The following is a 20,401-nucleotide window of genomic DNA, read 5'->3' on the forward strand; positions in this document are numbered from 1 at the left end:
ACATTTCCCCAAAAAGTACCAAAAAGGTACCATAGCATTTCCCAAAAAGTACCATAGCATTTCCAAAAATTTACCATAGCATTTCCAAAAATTTACCATAGCATTTCCCCAAAAGTACCATAGCATTTCCAAAAATGTACCATAGCATTTCCCCAAAAGTACCATAGAATTTCCCCCCAAAAGTACCATAACATTTCCCAAAAAGTACCATAGAATTTCCAAAAAAGTACCATATCATTTTCCCCAAAAGTACCATACTGTAGCATTTCCCAAAAAGTACCATAACATTTCCCAAAAAGTACCATAGCATTTCCCCAAAAGTACCATAGCATTTCCCCAAAAGTACCATAGCATTTCCCCAAAAGTACCATAGTATTTCCCCAAAAAGTACCATAGCATTTCCAAAAAAGGTACCATAGCATTTCCAAAAAAGTACCATAGTCGTCCCTACTAACACAATTGGCAGTGTTAGCGGGTGGGAAGCCGGTGGTACCATAGCATGTCCATGCATTTTCCGGTCACTACGATGATGGTAGTGATGGAAATACTTTGATTACCACTGGTGAACATGGTAAAACGTGGTTAAATGCCAGCACCCACTTCAATGATAGCGTTGTGAACGCATAATCTCTGTCTTAAATTATGGCTATGTGTCTAATCTGCCCGTCGCTTATCAATGACTTTGCAGTCAACATTGTCGAAGCGGATTTTTTTTTAATCGGTTCATTTCCGTTTTATAGCATTTTGAAAAGCCCTAGTTTTTCAGGAAAATATATAGATATAAATATATAGTGATAAACGGCATTTACTGGAATACACTGGAATACACAAAAACCTTGTAATTTTTCGTCCTATTTATGAATAGTTTTCAAATAAATGCTAGATTATCGATAGTATATGTTGAGAGAAAATGGTGGTTTTTTCAATGTATATTTGGTTATAAACTGATATAAAGAGACGCTTTAAGAGGGTAATATCATTATCATCACGGGATGATATTGACAGTGGAGAAGAAGCGGTGTCACAGCACACTGCCAGCGAGGTTATTTGTTGTGTATTCCTCGGAGACATAACACTGATAGTGAGTGTCTCCCAGAGCGAGGGAGAGCGGTTCATTTGAATGAAACAGTAGAGACTGCATTTTAATGTGTGAAAGGTTAGCAGTCGTCATGACAGCACGTCGCATGACAACCAGGAGAGGCGCGGGGGGCCGTCGTTGCTACGACGAAGATCTATAAATCGAACAGTGTTTCCGGGTAGGGCAGACTAAAATCTGACTGAGACTAAGAGGGAAGGAACCAGGAGAGACTCTTCCTCCTCCACCACGGAGGGGGGGGGGGAAGGGAGAATGCCACATCATCATTACAGTAGCTTCGGCTAACACGAGGAGGGTTCAGGCTAACGACCGGGCCTGACCACTATTGGACATAACAGCAAAGGGACAATAGAACACACGAAAGATCATTAGAATAGACTCTTCAAGGACGATACAATTTGATAACATCTGATAACATCTGATTATGAGGTTCTGTTTATAGCAATAAAACAACGCTTTTCCTCATAAGGTATCTCACGGTGTCGGAGTGTCGAATTCTTACGGAAGTGGAGAATTATTATGGTTTATGGATTGCACTAACGGGGGGAGATAAGGATCTTATCTACCAGTATCGGAGACGTCAGGACCATTAAAAGTACACAACGCAGAGGAATTGGATGGAGAGCCAAACAGACGAAGACGTGATACTGGCCAGTTTGATCAGGATCTTACAGTGTACTTATGCACGCTATAGAAGCGATCTGAAAAGTATATTCTCTCATTTCCTGATCAGCGAGCACACACACACACACACACACACACACACACACACACATATGGGACATGTTGATATATCTGTGAAAAAAGCTCTGATTACCCCAAGACTGGTAAAATAGATTCCTTACCTCAGATCAGATGTTATCCAAAAAGATTATTCCAATTCCTGATCGCCATTCCAAATATCGATCACGTTTATTGATTCAGCGTTGGGTGCTGGAAATACATAATCCACGCTGTTCTGAGGGCCGGCGATCAACTTGGGTCTCTTCAGTTGGCTTGACGGAAAAGTAACATGAGGAAACTGGCGTCCTCCCCTTCATCAGTCTAACTAATGGGGTGCAGTTACACAGGGAAAGACGATAGGGGGCGGTATCTTCCCAATTGAGCTCAGAGAGATTCTGCAACACTGGCGTGAGGCTTGATTGATGAAATATGAATTCAAATCGCCAATAAAAAAAAATACGACAAACAAATGCTATATAGCGTTGCCGGCACTCAACTGGCGGCATGAACTAACGACAAAACGTGTCGCTGGCACTCAAAGTGTTAAGCCCGGAGCCCTATTTTCTGAAAATCTGCATAAAAATACATACCTAAGTAAATGGAGGATTGCTCCACTTCTACAAGGTCCATTTGCATGTTCTATCTAGGGACATCTATGGATCTCAGGGAATGTATTCCCAGTGTCAGAAATATTGTGTCTGTTACTAGGCTTGAGTAAATTGTGATGAAACAAAGGAGAATATCAATTCTATTTTTATTATTTTTATTTGTAATATTTGACGGTGAATAACACCATGCTAAAAATGACCAGACATGAAAAACTGCCACTGAGCTCGTTCAGCACCTTCTTGAGATCATGTGTACAAAAAGTCTAAGCAAATTAATAAAGGGAAGATGATTAAACGGAAGGTTTTGTAGATACAGTACTGAATTCTGCCATCCGGACACATGCAATTTGAAATATTATTATAGAATATAGAATATCAGGCCTATAAATGACCTTAGTATAGGCAAGTCACACATCTATGGATCGGGCCAAATCTCCTCTTTCCAATGGCAGAGTTCAATCTGGACTTGATATCACCAGGCGTGATCCACAAACCGTGAATGAAATCTACTGTAAGTACAGTTACTTTTTTATAATGGAAATTGCTCCACCATTTTTCATCAGATTGCAACGCAGATTTTTGCTAAACGTTCACAGAAAGGTAGATAAACGAACTGCGTTCTAATTTATGCCAATAACGTTCAGGTTTGTGGTAGATAATCCCGAAAAATAAGATAAATAAAAAAGGAAATCCACAAGTCATATGATTGACAGGAGCTGGCTTGAGCTGGGTAGTGTTGTTTTTCGAAATTCCAATGCCATTCGAAACCTCTCCTCATATGACTACAAACAAAATGGCAGCGTGCATAACCTTCCGTCGATATTCGCTAGTTTCTGAATACATTTCCAAAACTAATATTTCACTAATAACACTTTAACCTATTGGTAAACAAACGTATTGCTGAAAATATACACTATGACTGCTGTTTTGACAGGGTTAGGGTCTTTACTCTTGGCTACATTTGAAGAAAAAAAAAACACAACATTACTTATGGCGTGATGTCATTTGCCGACGGACCGCTCGGGCTAAAGAGGTTAAACGTGCTATAGAAATAAAACATACTTACGATGCAAAGCATCTCTTCCTGTGTAGAAGAATCAGAGCTAACATTTGCCACCAGCCATTAGAGCTGCTCTGTCAGCTAAAATTGTTTACAGCTAACATAAGCTAAGTGTTAATCGAAGGTCTTTGATAAACAGTAGCTACATCATTGCAGCCATACTTTATACAGTCCCCCATTTAAATGAGGCAAAATTGCTGACTGGAGGCATTGTAAACAACTTTCTCATCAGAGTACTTTCTCATCCGAGAACTTCTCATCCAAGTACTTTCTCATCCGAGAACTTTCTCATCCAAGTACTTTCTCATCCGAGTACTTTCTCATCCGAGAAATTTCTCATCCAAGTACTTTCTCATTAGAGTACTTTCTCATCCGAGTACTTTCTCATCCGAGATCTTTCTCGTCCGAGTACTTTCTCGTCAGTACTTTCTCATCCGAGAACTTTCTCATCCGAGAACTTTCTCATCCAAGAACTTTCTCATCCAAGAACTTTCTCATCCAAGAACGTTCTCATCCGAGAGCAGCGCATCCCGTCTCACTGTAGGAGTGGTTGTTGTTTTTACGCACGGCATCTGTGACGTGGAAGCCATTTTGTGGAGGCGTTGTAAACATGGTATCAATGAATACACTGCAAACCAGTTGTCACTGGAAGAATTTAAATGGTTGTCAGCTATGATTGATTGATTGATTGATTGAAACGTTTATTAACAGATTGCAGAATGGGTACAGTACAGTACAGCTCAATACATACAATTGTTAAGGGGATGCAGACCAGAGAAAGACTTTCGTCTTGTTTACATCAGGGTCCCCCATTTTCAATTCATCATAACATATACGACACACACGACATACAGATAGACAGTACTGCTACATCTATACATTTATGACATACCAGATTTGCAAATACAGTACTGTTTGTGATACAAAAAGTGTCCAGAAAAAGAGTGTATATACACTTGACGTAGAAACTGTACATTGGGTCGGTGGGGTGGGGTGGGTTGGGGGGGGGGCTGTACATTGGAGGTGGGGGGGGGGGGGGGGGGTTGGATAGGGGGTGGGTGGGGGACACTGTACACTGTACATTGGAATAGTGACAAAGCCATACATGGTCATTTACTGTACAACTGGGTTAGGACATTTGTAGGGGCCAGTTTCGAATTGCAGTCTCCCGTAGGTGTTCTTTGAGAGTGTTTTTGAAAGTGGGTAGTGATTCACATTCCTTTACAGCTTTGGGTAGGGCGTTCCACATTGTTGTGGCATAAATGCGAAACGTGTTTAGTCCCTTGTTTGAGCCGAATCTGGGTTTAACATGATTTGTGGAGCTCCCTAGCTACAGTCTAGTTATGATGCGTTCACTGGAGATAATCTGGGACTGCTTGTAATAGTGATCTGATTTTAACTGAATAACATTTTGACAGTGTTTCAATAAGACAACTTCGATCAAATACCTCAGAGAAATGGAATTACAGCAGGCCTCCTTTAAACCACATTCTCTTCATAAACAAGCATGGCACATCAAACCCTGCTCTCAAGTTTGTGAGTGTGAGTGTCAGAGCACTGGTGTTGAAGGAAGCGGTGCCTAAAGGGGATTGGTGGAATTCTATGTCAATCATTGACGTAGAAAAAGTCAATACGTGTTTTCTTTTGTAAACGGTTTGAGGGAAACTGTCAGACGGCGCCTGTGGACCGACCTTTCGGACGACTTGGATGAAGTCCTTGGAGCTCTGCGGGTTGAGACCCTGCATCTGGCGGGTGCAGGCCTCCAGGGAGGAAGCGTGGGCCACAATCAGGACCGTGTTTCCTGTGAGAGAAGAAGCACAAACCAGAAACACTATTAGTCCCCAAGGACCCAAGGGTCAATAAACCACCCCCCCCCCCCTCCTTCAAACAGGCCCTCAAGACCGCCTCTGCATGGAACAATCTCCAGTCCGATCTAAAGACTCAAAGCTTGGTAACACTGAATGTCGCTTTGGATAAAAGCGTCAGCTAAATGACTAAATGTAAATGATGTATTTAAGGCTATGGTGAAGCCTATTGTAACCACGTTTTCTGTGTGCAAATGTTTTATCTGACCATTTTGTAACGTTACTTTTATCTGTAATGACTATGTGTATATTTTGAAACTTTGTGTTGCTGCTATTCTTGGCCAGGTCTCCCTTGTAAAAGAGATCCTGGATCTCAATTGGGGCAAACCTGGTTAAATAAAGGCTAAATTAAATTCAAAAAAAAAGACCGCCTCTTCAATCTCACTTTCACCTGATCATAGTCCTCCCTCCATCTCAAGACTCTGACTTTACATTTGAAATCATTTACGTTTTATTGTTGATATTTCTTTGTTACATTTTATTCTATTCTGTATTTATTACATGATTTTTGTGTGTGTGTAAAGCGACTTTGGGTACTAGAAAAGTGCTATATAAATGTAATGTATTATTATTATTATTAGTACTATTAGCTTAACATACATACTAATTCATAATAGTCATCTTAACACCCCACATACATACTCTACTAATTCATAATAGTCACCTTAACACTCCACATACACTACTAATTCATAATAGTCATCTTAACACCCCACATACATACTCTACTAATTCATAATAGTCACCTTAACACTCTACATACACTACTAATTCATAATAGTCATCTTAACACCCCACATACATACTCTTACTAATTCATAGTAGTCACCTTAACACTCCACATACAGTACATACTCTTACTAATTCATAATAGTCATCTTGCAGTGCTATTTACAGTTCCTTCACAGACAGATCTCCCATTATCACAGAGATAATAAAGCTGATACTCACCCTGGTATCACAGAGATAATAAAGCTGATACTCACCCTGGTATCACAGAGATAATAAAGCTGATAGTCACCCTGGTATCACAGAGATAAAGCTGATATCACCCTGGTATCACAGAGATAATAAAGCTGATATCACCCTGGTATCACAGAGATAATAAAGCTGATATCACCCTGGTATCACAGAGATAATAAAGCTGATATCACCCTGGTATCACAGAGATAATAAAGCTGATATCACCCTGGTATCACAGAGATAATAAAGCTGATATCACCCTGGTATCACAGAGATAATAAAGCTGATACTCACCCTGGTTCTCCCAGTATCACAGATATAATACAGCTGGTATCACCCTGGTATCACAGAGATAATAAAGCTGATATCACCCTGGTATCACAGAGATAATGAAGCTGATACTCACCCTGGTTCTCCCAGTATCACAGAGATAATAAAGCTGATACTCACCCTGGTTCTCCCAGTATCACAGAGATAATAAAGCTGATACTCACCCTGGTTCTCCCAGTATCACAGAGATAATAAAGCTGATACTCACCCTGGTTCTCCCAGTATCACAGAGATAATAAAGCTACTCACCCTGGTTCTCCCAGTATCACAGAGATAATAAAGCTGATATCACCCTGGTATCACAGAGATAATAAAGCTGATACTCACTCTGGTTCTCCCAGTATCACAGAGATAATAAAGCTACTCACCCTGGTTCTCCCAGTATCACAGAGATAATAAAGCTGATACTCACCCTGGTTCTCCCAGTATCACAGATATAATAAAGCTACTCACCCTGGTTCTCCCAGTATCACAGAGATAATAAAGCTACTCACCCTGGTTCTCCCAGTATCACAGAGATAATAAAGCTACTCACCCTGGTTCTCCCAGTATCACAGAGATAATAAAGCTACTCACCCTGGTTCTCCCAGTATCACAGAGATAATAAAGCCACTCACCCTGGTTCTCCCAGTATCAGAGATAATAAAGCTGATACTCACCCTGGTTCTCCCAGTATCACAGAGATAATAAAGCTACTCACCCTGGTTCTCCCAGTATCACAGAGATAATAAAGCCACTCACCCTGGTTCTCCCAGTATCACAGAGATAATAAAGCTACTCACCCTGGTTCTCCCAGTATCACAGAGATAATAAAGCTACTCACCCTGGTTCTTGCACTCTGCCAGGATCTCTCTGGTCGCCTGGAAGCTTCTGGTGATGTAGGTGTCGTAGGACTCCGACACTCCTAACTTACTGATGGGGATGTGAGGCCTGTGAGGAAGATAAGATAAGATGAGATATTCCTTTATTTATCCCCTTGGGGGAAATTCAGGCATCATAGCAGCATGGGGGAGGGGGGAGGGGAGGTACAGGTATGGGCAGGGTAATATACATATACATAAATACAGGCAATTCAATTATAATAAAATTATATTATTATTATTATTATTATTATTTACATTATTTATTACAGGTTCTAAACTGTCGGGCATTAAACTGTGTGGGTATCAAGCAAGAAGAAAGACTGTCAGGCTTTAAAACTGTGTAGGACCCAGGCCCAGAACTGCGCCCTGAGAGAGGGAACTGCGGCCTGAGAGGGAGGTTTGCCCTGAGTGGGAGGTTCGAAGGGTCAAAGTGGGTATCAAACAGGAGGGAAGACTGTCAGGGTTTAAACTGTGGATACCAAACAGAGAAGGTAAAGGCGACTTTAAACTGTTAAACAGTCATTCAGAACTATTTTATTGCACTGTAAAAAAAACTGTGATTTTATATGTCTGCACTTTATGTGCTCATTTTGTGAGGTTTTGCCCGCTGCTCACTACCTTTTCTCTGTCTTCTTTAAGCCTACTGTTAGGAATTCCCTATTCTCTGTCTTCTTTAAGCCTACTGTTAGGAATTCCCTACTCACTCTCTCTAGCCCCCACCCTCTCGTTCCTTACCCTTAGTGGCCACACCTGTTCGATATTCTATTATCTCTCGCACCTGTGGTGGCAGGCTAATTAGTCCCCCTGTGGGCTTTAAATACCAGGGCGCTTCCCCTCGTTTCGGCGTGGGGTCGTGTTGTATTCATGCCGAGTCATTTCCTAACATCTAGACTCTTTTCGGGAGATCCTCTGGTCTACCAATGCTGTAAGATGGACCTCTCCAGCCTTGAGATGTTTGCTCCAGCCTTCGTCTGCTGTCGCCGTAGCCTGTGGAGGAGACTGTTCTGCGCTCCCTGTAACTTCCACGGGAGGCACCTCAGCGTTCCACTGCAGACCCCAGCGCAGCTGTTCGTCCTGACGCACATCTAGACCAACGCGCATCTCCCGGACCCTCGAGCTTGGCACGCTCCTCCGTTCCAGCGCACTAACGCGCATCTCCCGGACCCTCGAGCTTGGCACGCTCCTCCGTTCCAGCGCACTGACGCGCATCTCCCGGACCCTCGAGCTTGGCACGCTCCTCCGTTCCAGCGCACTGACGCGCATCTCCCGGACCCTCGAGCTTGGCACGCTCCTCCGTTCCAGCGCACTGACGCGCATCTCCCGGACCCTCGAGCTTGGCACGCTCCTCCGTTCCAGCGCACAGATGCGCATCTTCCAGACCTTCGAGCTTGGCACGCTCCTCCGTACCAGCGCACTGACGCGCATCTTCCAGACCTTCGAGCTTGGCACACTCCTCCTCGCAGATGCACCCCGAGGCGTCTCTCGGTTCCGACAGCGGCTACCCGGTGGACGACGCTCTCGCCACCGCCACTGTCCCGACGCGCACACCAAGGTGTGGCGCGCACTCTGTTCCTCGGCTCCGACAGCGGCTACCCGGTGGACGACGCTCTCGCCACCGCCACTGTTCCGACGCGCACACCAAGGTGTGGCGCGCACTCTGTTCCTCGCTCCGACAGTGGCTACCCGGTGGACGACATCCTCGCCACCGCCACTGTTCCAGCTCCCTGTTCCGACGCGCACACCAAGGTGTGGCGCGCACTCTGTTCCTCGGCTCCGACAGTGGCTACCCGGTGGACGACATCCTCGCCACCGCCACTGTTCCAGCTCCCTGTTCCGACGCGCACACCAAGGTGTGGCGCGCACTCTGTTCCTCGGCTCCGACAGCGGCTACCCGGTGGACGATGCCCTCGTCACCGCCACTGTTCCAGCACCCTGTTCCTCGGCTCCGACAGCGGCTACCCGGTGGACGACATCCTCGTCACCGCCGCTGTTCCAGCACCCTGTTCCTCGGCTCGGACAGCCAGCCACCCGGTGGCGATGCCCTCGCCCCGTTGCTGTCCCCTTACCATTACGCATACGCCGGGGTGAGTTTTGATTGTGATGTCACTCACCCAGCGTAGTGCCCTTGCCCCCGTTCCCACTGCTGTCCCCTTACCATTACGCATACGCCGGGGTGAGTTTTGATTGTGATGTCACTCACCCAGCGTAGTGCCCTTGCCCCCGTTCCCACTGCTGTCCCTGTACCTTTACGCATACGCCTGGGTGGGTTTTGATTGTGATGTCACTCACTCAGCGTAATGCCCCTTGCCCCCTTCCCGCTGCGTTTCCTGTACCATTACGCATACGCCTGGTGAGTTTAGATTGTGATGTCACTCTCCCAGCGTATTGCCTCTGTTAGTTAGTTTGGACATTTCATCTCCCAGCGTAATGCCTCTGTTTTTTGGTTCTCACTTAGAATAGTATTTTGGACTTTACATCTCCCCCTGTGTGTTTGTCACACGAAGATATTATTACTTTGTTCACTTTGTTATTTGGACTGTTCTGCACCTGCTCTGTTTTTTCCCTTTTGTGCATTAACTATCTCCTCTGTCCTGCAGAGCGGCCCAGATGATTTCCACCAGTCCTCCCAGTTCCTCCCTGTTTCCCAGCCCGCCTCCGCGGGCCTCAGTCCCCTCTGTTCCCTAGTTCTCCCCTTTCTAGTTCCACCTAGTTCCTGTTCCCTAGTTCTCCCCTTTCTAGTTCCACCTAGTTCCTGTTCCCTAGTTCTCCCTTTTCTAGTTCCACCTAGTTCCTGGTCCCAAGTTCTCCCCTTCTAGTTCCACCTAGTTCCTGTTCCCTAGTTCTCCCCTTTCTAGTTCCACCTAGTTCCTGGTCCCAAGTTCTCCCCTTCTAGTTCCACCTAGTTCCTTGTCCCTAGTTCCCCTAGTCCCCGTTTCTCCTGTTCCCTAGCTCTCCTAGTCCCTAGTCCTCTCTCCCTAGTTCTCCTTGTCCCTGGTTTACCTAGTCTCTAGTTCCTCTGTCCCAAGGCGTTCCCTTAACCTTCCCTTAGGCGTTCCCTTTCTTTCCCTTAGTGTTCCCTTTTCCTGCCCGCCTCTTAAAGGCACCTTTCCTTCCCCTCATATTATATTCCTGTATTTGTGATTCTCCCTTAAAGGGACAGTGCCCTTTTCCCTGTATTTCCCTGTTCAATAAATATCTGTTTCTTGGCAAACCATCATACCTGTCTTGTGTTGTGCGATTGGGGTCGGTTACAAACCATAACAGTACGACCCCACCAAGTCTACGACCCCAGCCAGCACAGACTGTGTATGTTGAGTTTGCCTTTTTTTTTCTTGTTCCCTCTAGCTCCCCTGTTAGCCCTGTTAGCTTCCCTGTTAGCCCAGTTTAGCTTCCTTGTTAGTCCTGTTTAGCTCCCTTGTTAGCCTGTTACTCCCCTGTTTAGCTTGTTAGTCTCCCCGGTTAGCTCCCCTCTAGCTTCCCGTTTTGCCCTGTTTGACCCCCCTGTAGCTAGCCATGCCCTGGCAGCTAACCCAGTCCCTCAGCAGAGCCCCTGTCTGCTAGCTTAGCCCCGGCTGCTAGCACAGCCTCTATGTTTATGCAGCCCTTGCTGCTGGCATAGGCCCTGTAGCTAGCTATGCCCTGGCGGCTAACCCAGTTTCCCTCTGCATGGTCTCCACTTTTTTGTGTAGTATTCCCACAGCTAGGACTGTCCTTCCAGCTAGCTTGTTCTCTCATGCTGGTCCAGCCCTGTCTGCCAGCCTAGCTCCGGCAGCTAGCGCAGCCTCTATGTAGATGTAGCAGTACAGCTAGCATAGGCCCTGTAGCTATCAGTGCCTTGGCAGCTACCCTTTCCCTCTGCTAGCCTAGCTCGGCAGCTAGCGCAGCCTCTATGTTGATGTAGCAGTACAGCTAGCATAGGCCCTGTAGCTATCAGTGCCCTGGCAGCTACCCTTTCCCTCTGCTAGCCTGGCTCCGGCAGCTTGCGCAGCCTCTATGTTGATGTAGCAGTACAGCTAGCATAGGCCCTGTAGCTATCAGTGCCCTGGCAGCTAACCTTCCCTCTGCTAGCCCTTTCCCGGTGCTACCATGGTTACCCCTTTGCTACCCTGCTTGCCCCTCGGTTCTCTAGACCAGTTCTCTAGCCCAGTTCTCTAGACCAGTTCTCTAGACCAGTTCCTCTAGACTAGTTCTCTAGACCCAGTTCCTCTTGACCAGTTCCTCTAGACCAGTTCCCCCAGTTGCCCCTCTGCTACCCTAGTTACCCCTCGGCGACCCTGTTTCTTTGCTAGCCCCACTCTTGTGGTGGCTTCCCCTGCTGGCTTGGCCAGTACCTCTTGTTTTGCCCCCTGCCGCTCTGTCCGTATTTGTTTTGGGTCGCCGGGTGGCTCCCGTTGGAGGGGGGGATACTGTGAGGTTTTGCCCGCTGCTCACTACCTTTTCTCTGTCTTCTTTAAGCCTACTGTTAGGAATTCCCTATTCTCTGTCTTCTTTAAGCCTACTGTTAGGAATTCCCTACTCACTCTCTCTAGCCCCCACCCTCTCGTTCCTTACCCTTAGTGGCCACACCTGTTCGATATTCTATTATCTCTCGCACCTGTGGTGGCAGGCTAATTAGTCCCCCTGTGGGCTTTAAATACCAGGGCGCTTCCCCTCGTTTCGGCGTGGGGTCGTGTTGTATTCATGCCGAGTCATTTCCTAACATCTAGACTCTTTTCGGGAGATCCTCTGGTCTACCAATGCTGTAAGATGGACCTCTCCAGCCTTGAGATGTTTGCTCCAGCCTTCGTCTGCTGTCGCCGTAGCCTGTGGAGGAGACTGTTCTGCGCTCCCTGTAACTTCCACGGGAGGCACCTCAGCGTTCCACTGCAGACCCCAGCGCAGCTGTTCGTCCTGACGCACATCTAGACCAACGCGCATCTCCCGGACCCTCGAGCTTGGCACGCTCCTCCGTTCCAGCGCACTAACGCGCATCTCCCGGACCCTCGAGCTTGGCACGCTCCTCCGTTCCAGCGCACTGACGCGCATCTCCCGGACCCTCGAGCTTGGCACGCTCCTCCGTCCCAGCGCACTGACGCGCATCTCCCGGACCCTCGAGCTTGGCACGCTCCTCCGTTCCAGCGCACTGACGCGCATCTCCCGGACCCTCGAGCTTGGCACGCTCCTCCGTTCCAGCGCACAGATGCGCATCTTCCAGACCTTCGAGCTTGGCACGCTCCTCCGTACCAGCGCACTGACGCGCATCTTCCAGACCTTCGAGCTTGGCACACTCCTCCTCGCAGACGCACCCCGAGGCGTCTCTCGGTTCCGACAGCGGCTACCCGGTGGACGACGCTCTCGCCACCGCCACTGTCCCGACGCGCACACCAAGGTGTGGCGCGCACTCTGTTCCTCGGCTCCGACAGCGGCTACCCGGTGGACGACGCTCTCGCCACCGCCACTGTTCCGACGCGCACACCAAGGTGTGGCGCGCACTCTGTTCCTCGCTCCGACAGTGGCTACCCGGTGGACGACATCCTCGCCACCGCCACTGTTCCAGCTCCCTGTTCCGACGCGCACACCAAGGTGTGGCGCGCACTCTGTTCCTCGGCTCCGACAGTGGCTACCCGGTGGACGACATCCTCGCCACCGCCACTGTTCCAGCTCCCTGTTCCGACGCGCACACCAAGGTGTGGCGCGCACTCTGTTCCTCGGCTCCGACAGCGGCTACCCGGTGGACGATGCCCTCGTCACCGCCACTGTTCCAGCACCCTGTTCCTCGGCTCCGACAGCGGCTACCCGGTGGACGACATCCTCGTCACCGCCGCTGTTCCAGCACCCTGTTCCTCGGCTCGGACAGCCAGCCACCCGGTGGCGATGCCCTCGCCCCGTTGCTGTCCCCTTACCATTACGCATACGCCGGGGTGAGTTTTGATTGTGATGTCACTCACCCAGCGTAGTGCCCTTGCCCCCGTTCCCACTGCTGTCCCCTTACCATTACGCATACGCCGGGGTGAGTTTTGATTGTGATGTCACTCACCCAGCGTAGTGCCCTTGCCCCCGTTCCCACTGCTGTCCCTGTACCTTTACGCATACGCCTGGGTGGGTTTTGATTGTGATGTCACTCACTCAGCGTAATGCCCCTTGCCCCCTTCCCGCTGCGTTTCCTGTACCATTACGCATACGCCTGGTGAGTTTAGATTGTGATGTCACTCTCCCAGCGTATTGCCTCTGTTAGTTAGTTTGGACATTTCATCTCCCAGCGTAATGCCTCTGTTTTTTGGTTCTCACTTAGAATAGTATTTTGGACTTTACATCTCCCCCTGTGTGTTTGTCACACGAAGATATTATTACTTTGTTCACTTTGTTATTTGGACTGTTCTGCACCTGCTCTGTTTTTTCCCTTTTGTGCATTAACTATCTCCTCTGTCCTGCAGAGCGGCCCAGATGATTTCCACCAGTCCTCCCAGTTCCTCCCTGTTTCCCAGCCCGCCTCCGCGGGCCTCAGTCCCCTCTGTTCCCTAGTTCTCCCCTTTCTAGTTCCACCTAGTTCCTGTTCCCTAGTTCTCCCCTTTCTAGTTCCACCTAGTTCCTGTTCCCTAGTTCTCCCTTTTCTAGTTCCACCTAGTTCCTGGTCCCAAGTTCTCCCCTTCTAGTTCCACCTAGTTCCTGTTCCCTAGTTCTCCCCTTTCTAGTTCCACCTAGTTCCTGGTCCCAAGTTCTCCCCTTCTAGTTCCACCTAGTTCCTTGTCCCTAGTTCCCCTAGTCCCCGTTTCTCCTGTTCCCTAGCTCTCCTAGTCCCTAGTCCTCTCTCCCTAGTTCTCCTTGTCCCTGGTTTACCTAGTCTCTAGTTCCTCTGTCCCAAGGCGTTCCCTTAACCTTCCCTTAGGCGTTCCCTTTCTTTCCCTTAGTGTTCCCTTTTCCTGCCCGCCTCTTAAAGGCACCTTTCCTTCCCCTCATATTATATTCCTGTATTTGTGATTCTCCCTTAAAGGGACAGTGCCCTTTTCCCTGTATTTCCCTGTTGTTCAATAAATATCTGTTTCTTGGCAAACCATCATACCTGTCTTGTGTTGTGCGATTGGGGTCGGTTACAAACCATAACACATTTTATGTCTATTCTATTCTACTATTTTATTGCACTGCACTATTGCACTATTTTACTCTGTCTATTCCATCTTACTCCTTTTATTATTGTCTATTTTTAAAACTGAATCAAACCATAAACAAGGTGGCCTTGAACACCACAGATACCACAAATTCTTCTACTCAAGAGAGACATCGAGAGGTTTTGTTTCAGAATTTTATCATCAATTACTAACGTCCTCGTATGAAACCCTCCAACTTGACTCTGTCTGGAGGAGGGATATACCAGACCTGGAAAATGACTTTGATTGGCAAGGAGCCTGGGCAAATGTCCGACTTACATCAAGGAACCCGGATCATCAACAAATCAATCTTAACTATATTCACAGGACATACTTGACTCCTATAAGACTGTGCCGAATGGGGCTCAAACAAGATTCCAAATGCACCCAATGTACAAATGGGGACGAAGGGACATTTATGCACATGTATTGGGACTGCTCACCAGTTAAGGCATTCTGGAAAGATGTGACCCAACAAATATCAAAACTCGTATCTTGGAATATACCTGTACACCCCTCGGTATTGCTGTTGAATGATGTTTTTGAGTTTGCAGTGAATCCACAGCTAAAGAGATTGGTTTTATCGGGTATCACAGTAGCCAAAAAGCTGATCGCATCACGCTGGTTTCAACCGGAAAAAATGTGCCGTAAAGTTTGGTTTCTTACATATCTCGATGTAATTTACCATGAAATATCTACAGCAAGAATTCTGGGTCTCAATGAATCCAAAATGTCAATGTGGTTAGAAGTGGTGGAGAGAATAAAAGCTAGCTTATAATGGTAGTGTCTGGTTAGGTGCGAGGGATAGTGGAGGTACTTCTCAAGGTGGGGTCCGGGAGGGGGGGGTTCGAGCTGAGCATATGTATGTAGGTTTTTTTTTTAGATAACAGGTATTATGGGTATATCTTATATAAAACAACTAACCAAAAGGTGATCACATTGGATGTGCCCTGACAATTAATGCTTGTATATCTTATCGTGTGTTGTCATGTTTGTTTATATGTTTGTTTAAAAAAGAATAAAAAAATAAAATACAAAAAAAAAAACAAGGTGGCCTGCTGGGATGTTAGATCCTAATGTGAAAAACTGTGATTTTATATGTTTGCACTTTATGTGCCCATTTTATGCCTGTCTTTTTCTTTTTCTTTTGATCAAATTTTTTTATTATTACTTAACATGAAAACAAGACAACACAATACAATAACCATAATAACAATACACAGAACTTCACAGGGAGATAACAGAACAATAATAATAAAAGAAATAACAATTTATAAAAACAGAGTACAACATTTTAATTTTAAAGGGGTACTATCTTACAATTGGCCTTTCCCAGTATTCAGTACCGTTTCCCGGCCGTGTGGCTCTATATCAATAAGACTTATGTCTCTAATTCTCATATTGGCGCACTCTTCCAATTCCCCTCACAACCCTCACCCTCACCAAACTGAGTCATCTCAAAACGTGCATATCAGTGATGTCAGAGATTCCCAGCTGCATAACAATGTGGCAATTGTCACCAGGCCACACAGTGGTTGGAGCCCAGCCTCAAAACGGCTTAAGATCCTGAGGTAGAAAAACGCTGCCCCTGAGTACCCGACCAGAAATACAAAACAATGAACCTTTTCGAAAAACAAAAACCTACAGAGTGTTCCATAGACTCACAGGAACCGTGCAAAAGTGCCCAAACAGTGAAGAAATTGCAAAATAGCTCCCCCCCAATAAAATTCCCCCAGTTAAAGTTAAGAAGGACAAGACAAAAGACAAGACAGACAAGACATTTCCTCCTCCCCCTCCCACGAGACCGCCGGACTCCCCCGAACAAGCACCTCAACCCCGCTCAGCCGCACACGGCCTGTCTTTTTCTTTGGGGAAGCACTTTGAGCTGCAATTTTTTTATGAAAGGTGCTATACAAATAAAGTTTATTATTATTATTATTATTATTATTATTATTATATTATTATTATATTATTATTATATTATTATTATTATTATTATTATTATTATTATTATTATTATTATTATTATTATTATTATTATTATTATTATTATTATTAAACTACCTGTAGGTGGTATCCACACTGAGGTCGGCAGCGGCCAGCTCCGCGGGGGGGATCCAGGCAGGCAGGGCGGTGCCCGAGACCCACTTGGTCCACTCGAACAGGCCCGGCTCCACGCGGACCTTCATCTGACCTTCCTGCTGCAGCCCTGAGCAGGCCAGGAAGTGAATGTCATTAATGTAATGGTGTAATGGTGGTGACAGTGACGGTGGTGACAGTGACGGTGGTGGTGACAGTGACAGTGATGGTGGTGACAGTGACAGTGATGGTGGTGACAGTGACAGTGATGGTGGTGACAGTGATGGTGGTGACAGTGACGGTGATGGTGGTGACAGTGATGGTGACAGTGACAGTGATGGTGGCGACAGTGATGGTGCTGACGGTGACAGTGATGGTGCTGACGGTGACAGTGATGGTGCTGACGGTGACAGTGATGGTGCTGACGGTGACAGTGATGGTGCTGACGGTGACAGTGATGGTGCTGACGGTGACAGTGATGGTGCTGACGGTGACAGTGATGGTGGCGACAGTGATGGTGCTGACGGTGACAGTGATGGTGACGACAGTGATGGTGGCGACAGTGATGGTGGTGACAGTGACGGTGATGGTGGTGACAGTGATGGTGGTGACAGTGATGGTGGTGACAGTGACAGTGATGGTGGTGACAGTGATGGTGGTGACAGTGATGGTGGTGACAGTGATGGTGGTGACAGTGATGGTGGTGACAGTGATGGTGGCGACAGTGATGGTGGTGACAGTGACGGTGATGGTGGTGACAGTGATGGTGGTAACAGTGATGGTGGTGACAGTGACAGTGATGGTGGTGACAGTGATGGTGGTGACAGTGATGGTGGTGACAGTGACAGTGATGGTGGTGACAGTGACAGTGATGGTGGTGACAGTGATGGTGGTGACAGTGATGGTGGTGACAGTGACAGTGATGGTGGTGACAGTGATGGTGGTGACAGTGATGGTTGTGACAGTCTTACCTTTCAGAATGTGATGAGCCGTCTGGACGCAGCGCAGGGAGGGAGAGCAGTAAACAAAGTCTATGGAGGCGTGGCTTTCCAACAGCGCCTCACCTGGGGAGAGAACAGCAGTGTTCACAAACACATTCTAGTTAGTGTTTTTAAACAAAGACTTAAGATTATTATAGTAAATAAGTAAATAAGTATTATTGACCACAACATAACTGTGAAAGACAGGAAACTCAAAACCCACCTCTTCACCAAATTTGTAAATGACTGATTTCCTTTTTTTCGTTTTCTTTCTTTCCGTTTGATTATTATCTTGTTGTTATGTTGTTTCCCTGTTCCCCGCCCTTAGCTGCCCCCTCCTGTTAAGCGCCTTGGGTCTCCTGAAAGGCGCTATATACATTTAAGATATTATTATTATTATTATTATATTATTATTATTATTATTATTATTATTATTATTATTATTATTATTATTATTATTATTATTATTATTATTATTATTATTATTATTATTATTATTATTATTATTATTATTATTATTATTCTAATAAACACCTGAAGCAGGTTAACTCTTCAGCTCTGTGGTAAGAATCTCCACCTATGAGTCCTGGAACAATGGTAGTCTACTGTACAATATACTCTACTTACAATATGTAATCATTGTGTCATCATCTCTGGGAAGAGTGTTTCAAACCGTTCCTCAAATAGCTTAATTCATACACTGAGAGTAATGTACAGGCATATGGTCTATTATAGTGATCTCTATGCTGTGTGATTAACTATATAAATAATCTATTCCACTACATCCTGTTCATGTCGTGAAGGTAAAGCTATGTGTATTCATATACAGGTACTATTATTAGGCCTATTATTAGATTATGATTATGATCACTCTGACATGCAGACAGGGAGAATAAAGAGGGACCATGTCTTCTTTCATAATACGTAGTCAAGTCAACCAAGCTGTATAAACGATGCAGTGATGGACGGTCTTTCCCAGCTGAGCATCAACTACTAAGTAACGTTATACAGGTCCAGCTACACTATGCTCACTAATCACGCTTGGCAGCAGTAATGTTGATTGTCTGAAGGAGCCGTCTGCCAACAAACATATTGTTACATCATCAGAGAACAACTGTATTCACAACATGGATCAACATTATTGAAGACTGCTGTGACGACTTATGATTACTCTCTCTAATGATAAGTACTTATGATTACTTTCTCTAATGATAAGTACTTATGATTACTCTCTCTAATGATAAGTACTTATGATTACTTTCTCTAATGATAAGTACTTATGATTACTCTCTCTAATGATAAGTACTTATGATTACTCTCTCTAATGATAAGTACTTATGATGATTACTCTCTCTAATGATAAGTACTTATGATGATTACTCTCTCTAATGATAAGTACTTATGATGATTACTCTCTCTAATGATAAGTACTTATGATTACTTTCTCTAATGAAGTACTTATGATTACTCTCTCTAATGATAAGTACTTATGATTACTCTCTCTAATGATAAGTACTTATGATTACTTTCTCTAATGATAAGTACTTATGATTACTCTCTCTAATGATAAGTACTTATGATTACTCTCTCTAATGATAAGTACTTATGATTACTTTCTCTAATGAAGTACTTATGATTACTCTCTCTAATGATAAGTACTTGTGATTACTTTCTCTAATGAAGTACTTATGATTACTTTCTCTAATGATAAGTACTTATGATTACTTTCTCTAATGATAAGTACTTATGATTACTCTCTCTAATGATAAGTACTTATGATTACTTTCTCTAATGATACGTACTTGTGATTACTTTCTCTAATGAAGTACTTATGATTACTCTCTCTAATGATAAGTACTTATGATTACTTTCTCTAATGATAAGTACTTATGATTACTCTCTCTAATGATAAGTACTTATGATTACTTTCTCTAATGATAAGTACTTATGATGATTACTCTCTCTAATGATAAGTACTTATGATTACTTTCTCTAATGATAAGTACTTATGATTACTTTCTCTAATGATAAGTACTTATGATTACTCTCTCTAATGATAAGTACTTATGATTACTCTCTCTAATGATAAGTACTTATGATTACTTTCTCTAATGATAAGTACTTATGATTACTTTCTCTAATGATAAGTACTTATGATTACTTTCTCTAATGATAAGTACTTATGATTACTTTCTCTAATGATAAGTACTTATGATTACTCTCTCTAATGATAAGTAGGGATGCTCGATGTTGGCTTTTTTACCGATATACCGATATTGTCCAACTCTTAATTTCCGATACCGATATCAACCGATACCGATATATGCAGGGTTTCCCCCCCAAAAAACTGAATAATTTCAGGTAATTAACATTACATATATCTTGTCATGGAATTAACACAACATTATGCATACTTTTGACAATAAATAAAATCAGAATTTGTTCTTACTTGCTTGCCTGGGTAAATAAAGCTGAAATAAATGTAAAAAAAAAAAGAAAAAAAAATGTTGTTTTGTTTTTGAAAACCGATACCGATAATTTCTGATATCACATTTTAATAAGATAAGATAAGATATTCCTTTATTGATCCCCTTGGGGAAATTCAGGCATCATAGCAGCATGGGGGGGGGGGGAGTGTGGGGGGGGGGGTACAGGTAGTAAACAACACAGTGTACAGGTAGTAAAAACAACACAGGCAGTGTAAACAATT

General features: G+C 44.9%; 1 protein-coding gene across 1 annotated transcript in view; it reads right to left on the minus strand.

Annotated features, from left to right (window-relative positions):
- Positions 1–20,401, minus strand: part of LOC311233849 (ubiquitin-associated and SH3 domain-containing protein B-like) — a 104,208-nt gene that overhangs the window by 5,571 nt on the left and 78,236 nt on the right. Inside the window, exons 10-13 of the mRNA XM_084320897.1 lie at positions 17,683–17,775; positions 16,697–16,841; positions 7,469–7,575; positions 5,179–5,288 (exon numbers count right to left, since the gene is read on the minus strand). Coding sequence (XP_084177023.1) covers positions 5,179–5,288; positions 7,469–7,575; positions 16,697–16,841; positions 17,683–17,775 — 455 coding nt within the window. The remainder of the gene's footprint in view (positions 1–5,178; positions 5,289–7,468; positions 7,576–16,696; positions 16,842–17,682; positions 17,776–20,401) is intronic.

The sequence above is a fragment of the Notolepis coatsorum genome (genome assembly GCF_963971535.1).
Source record: "Notolepis coatsorum genome assembly, chromosome: 8".
Classification (NCBI taxonomy): Eukaryota; Metazoa; Chordata; class Actinopteri; order Aulopiformes; family Paralepididae; genus Notolepis; species Notolepis coatsorum.